The 3,921-nt window shown below is 36.0% G+C and overlaps 1 protein-coding gene across 1 annotated transcript; it reads right to left on the bottom strand.

The window, feature by feature from the left end:
- Positions 1-638: 638 nt before the first annotated feature.
- LOC128028950 (claudin-9-like) lies at positions 639-3,171 on the bottom strand. Its single transcript, XM_052616341.1, has 2 exons — positions 3,032-3,171; positions 639-1,946 (listed from the first exon to the last, which is right to left on the bottom strand). The coding sequence occupies exon 2, from the start codon at positions 1,914-1,916 to the stop codon at positions 1,263-1,265; it is 654 nt and encodes a 217-aa protein (XP_052472301.1). The 5' UTR covers positions 1,917-1,946; positions 3,032-3,171; the 3' UTR covers positions 639-1,262.
- Positions 3,172-3,921: the final 750 nt, after the last annotated feature.

A 3,921-nucleotide genomic window follows, 5' to 3' on the forward strand; every position in this document is an offset into this window, starting at 1 on the left:
TATATATATATATATATATATATATATATATATATATATATATATATATATATATATCAATGGATACTGTTCACTGAAAGAACATTCTCATAATATAAAGAACTTTTTGTGGACTGGAAATGTTCTATATATAAGGTCCCTCATGGAACCATCAACGTATTTATTTTTTGAGACTGTGGGATCTTGAAGGCTTGGGTTTGACTGTCTTCTTGTGGACAGTTGCAGTAATACAGCTACTGTGGCTGAATCATCTACTGTAGTCACTTCTTCCTTAAACCACCAGGGGTAGCATATGAACCCGCTTTAGAGCCAACAAACATGCCTGCAGGGGTCACTAATGCATCTGTAGTACTGATGTTGATGAATTCCTCCTCCTCTGATCTGGTCTGTTTTCATGCAGGGCTTCTGAAGGAGTTCTGTGGGACACAAGCTCGTATTCCACACGATGACATCATCAGAGCAACAGAGGACACTCTGTGTACGGTCCCTGTCCTGTGTTCTGCTATTGTGTCGTGTGATCTCTGTCAGCGTGTTCATGCACTCATGCAATGCATGTCCAGTCAACACACATCTACATGCAGCCAACCTACATCATTCTATTACGTTCATTAGACAAATAATGCACCATAACACATCACTAAATAAATCACATGAGATATAATCATTTATTATACTGGGAATTGAAGAAAGACAAAAACAATAAGTGAGGCAGTGATTCAACAACAAAATCTGAATAACCTAACTACTGACCTTCATATAACACATACAAAATCCTTCAGAAAACAAAATAAGCTTCTAAAGTCTTGTAAATGTATTCAAATACACAATTCAGTGTATGCTGGATTCAGGTTTCTTATCCAAATGGACTTTCTGAAAACAAAATGACGTCAGTTACCTTCAAGTTGTTCTAAAGCAATTTTGTTTCATCCTTGCACATGAAAAGCACCAGACAGCTCTTTTCCACATTAAAACAAGTTGTCGAGTTTTAATTTTGAAAGTGTCACAAAAGTATCATAACATTATCTATAACTCTTTTTGTGTTGTGAATAAGCTGTATACTGTATGTTTATAATGTGCCATATTGAAAACCAAATACAAATGTCTATGAAAATGGATAATAAAGAAGAAACAAGAAATCTATAATTATGCAAATTCTCCTTTTGTGTTACACAGAAAAAATATTGAGTAAATGATAATATTTCTGCAGATTAAAGGAGACCACACGGACACAGTTTATCCAGGCTGATGTCTTTTACGCTGTCTTACACAAAGACCTTCTCTGGTTTGATCTCTGCTGTGGATGGAGGGTTTCCTTTGGCGCCTTTTCCGAAAACAGGCACAGCTGGAACTCCAGGGGAGGCGGAGCCTAAATACAACAAAGCCCCGCCCACCAGCATCAGCACGGTCACGCCCCATCCCAGGTAGAGCGCTGGTCCGAGTTCTCGTTTAAGCGGTGCGGCGACATTCGGGTCGTAGAAATCTCGTATCACCACATACGCTGTCCAACACACCGGCAAAAGGAAGAAAAATGCAGCCGCGAGGAAGAGCGCCGCGCCGACCTGCCCCAGTCGCGCTTTGGTCTCGTGCGCGTCCCCCAGGCAGCGCGTGCACTTGAGCCCGGTCACGCTGAGCATGAGCGCCAGCAGACACAGGAGCAGCGACAGCACACACAGGGCGCGGCACATCTGGGCGGAGCCTGAGAGGGCGAGGCCGGAGTCATAGACTTTACACTGCAGACGGCCCCACTGCGACAGACACGTCATCCACAGCCCCTCCCACAGCACCTGAGACACCACCAGCTCGTCCCCCACGAACGCCGACACACGCCACCAGGGGGCGACGCACACCAGGATCCCGAACGCCCAACCTGCCACGCCCAGGACCAGACCCATCACCTGAAGACCCGTGTTTGCCATGACTGATCGTCAACCAATGATTTATTCACTCTGGAGAAGACAATGCAGTTTTGAACACAGGAATAATTGATTGATTATTATTTTTATTTTTTTTTTACATCCTCAAATAGGTTTGGAAAACAGGTTTATGATCCTCCCTTAATGAAATATAAATAAATAAAAATGATTTATGTTTATGTCTGCAGTGCAGTTTCAGAAAATAAATTACATTTTCAAATATTTTTTTAAAATATTTATTTATTTATATAATGCACATTTATACAGTGATCTAAAAATTAATGAATAAAAAATAGATTCTAATGCCTTACTGTTAAGTTTTGCCTCAATTTAGTTAACTTTGTTCATAATAACAATACAATTGTCCAACATCACTACTGTTGTAAATACTTTAATTTAATACATTAAAAAAATATATTAATAGAATCAAAAGTATGCATTATTAATTTTTGCATAATAATTATTAACTAGGGTGAATATTTATATTTAATACAACATCATAGCCAATAATTTGAAATGTATTTATAATTATGAATTTCACTATGACTGTTAAACAAGAACTGCTCAAGTAAACTACTGTTCAGTAACTCTTGAAGTTCCATCAGTTAACACACTAGTTAATGCATTAAATATCAGTAATATATTTATTTCAATGTTTATGTAACATTTGTTAATCTCAGTTAATAAAATAAAAAAAATTGTTAATTCATGATATATTAAATAATATTAACAGATACAACTTTTGATTTTAAGAATGTGTTAGTAAATAATACAATTACCATTAATTAAAATTAATTCAGAATAAATGCCTTAGAAGTCTCCGTAATTGTTAACAGCATGTGAATAACTAATGTTAAGAAAATGAATCTTTATTGTGAAGTATTACCAAAATATTTTCACCTTTTAAGAAACAAAAGCATTCTGTATGAACTATATTACTTAAATTAACAGCAAAAATAACAGCTATATATATATATATATATATATATATATATATATATATATATATATATATATATATATATATATATATATATATATATATATATATATATAAACACTTCAGAGGTATAATTCAAATAAATGATTTCACAATAAGAAGTTAGTTCAGTACTTACAGTGTCTGAGGAGCGTCTGTGTGAGTGTTGTGCTGTTGTTGGACTCTCATCTGTGTTTGTAGAAACACTCTCTTTGTTCTTATGAGTGGGAGTAAATCAGCATCTGAGTGCCAGAAAATATCATCTCATAATTATCTCCACACACACACACAGCATAAATACAGCACGCACTTATTCAAACACCCACACACACACACTAACAGAGGCAGTCATGCAAACATATGCACACACACTACTACATACAGTGTACTGTATATTCATTAGAAAGCCACATTGCAACTAGACACACATATGTTTTTTCTGTTCACACCAAAGCAGTAGGGGGCAGTATGGAGTCACAGACACTATTCAGCAAATTCAAAACTATTATCATTGTAAGAACTTACTGTAAAAGTTGTACATGTGACTTTTTTCAATAACATTCACATGCTACTTGACATTATTCCTTGACTGATTATCAATCCTAATTAATTTCCTTCCAATTTGCCACTATTCCAGAAATGTGAATCTGTTTGTTGACATTTTAATCTTACAGTGTACTAATATGACACACGAATGGACAAGACTAAATAAACATAGGTCGGCCACTTTGGACGACAAAAACAAACTGCATGGATAAATTGTCATCAACACATAGGCCTAATGAAAGGTAAGTCTAAATGAAATAAACGAATGTGATACTCACAAAATATAGCTAGTTTAAAGGGTACACATCATACACAGTTTCGCCTAATCTCATGTTAATCTTGAGTACCTATAGAGTAGCACTGCATCCTTAATATATCCAAAAGTCTTTAGTTTTATCACATTTATGAAAGAGAATTACAGCTTTCCGATTCTTTCCGGAAAAAGCTGAGCTCCTGGAGGCGTGTTGTGGGCGGAGATATAAT

The sequence above is a fragment of the Carassius gibelio genome, chromosome A2, assembly GCF_023724105.1.
Source record: "Carassius gibelio isolate Cgi1373 ecotype wild population from Czech Republic chromosome A2, carGib1.2-hapl.c, whole genome shotgun sequence".
Lineage (NCBI taxonomy): Eukaryota > Metazoa > Chordata > Actinopteri > Cypriniformes > Cyprinidae > Carassius > Carassius gibelio.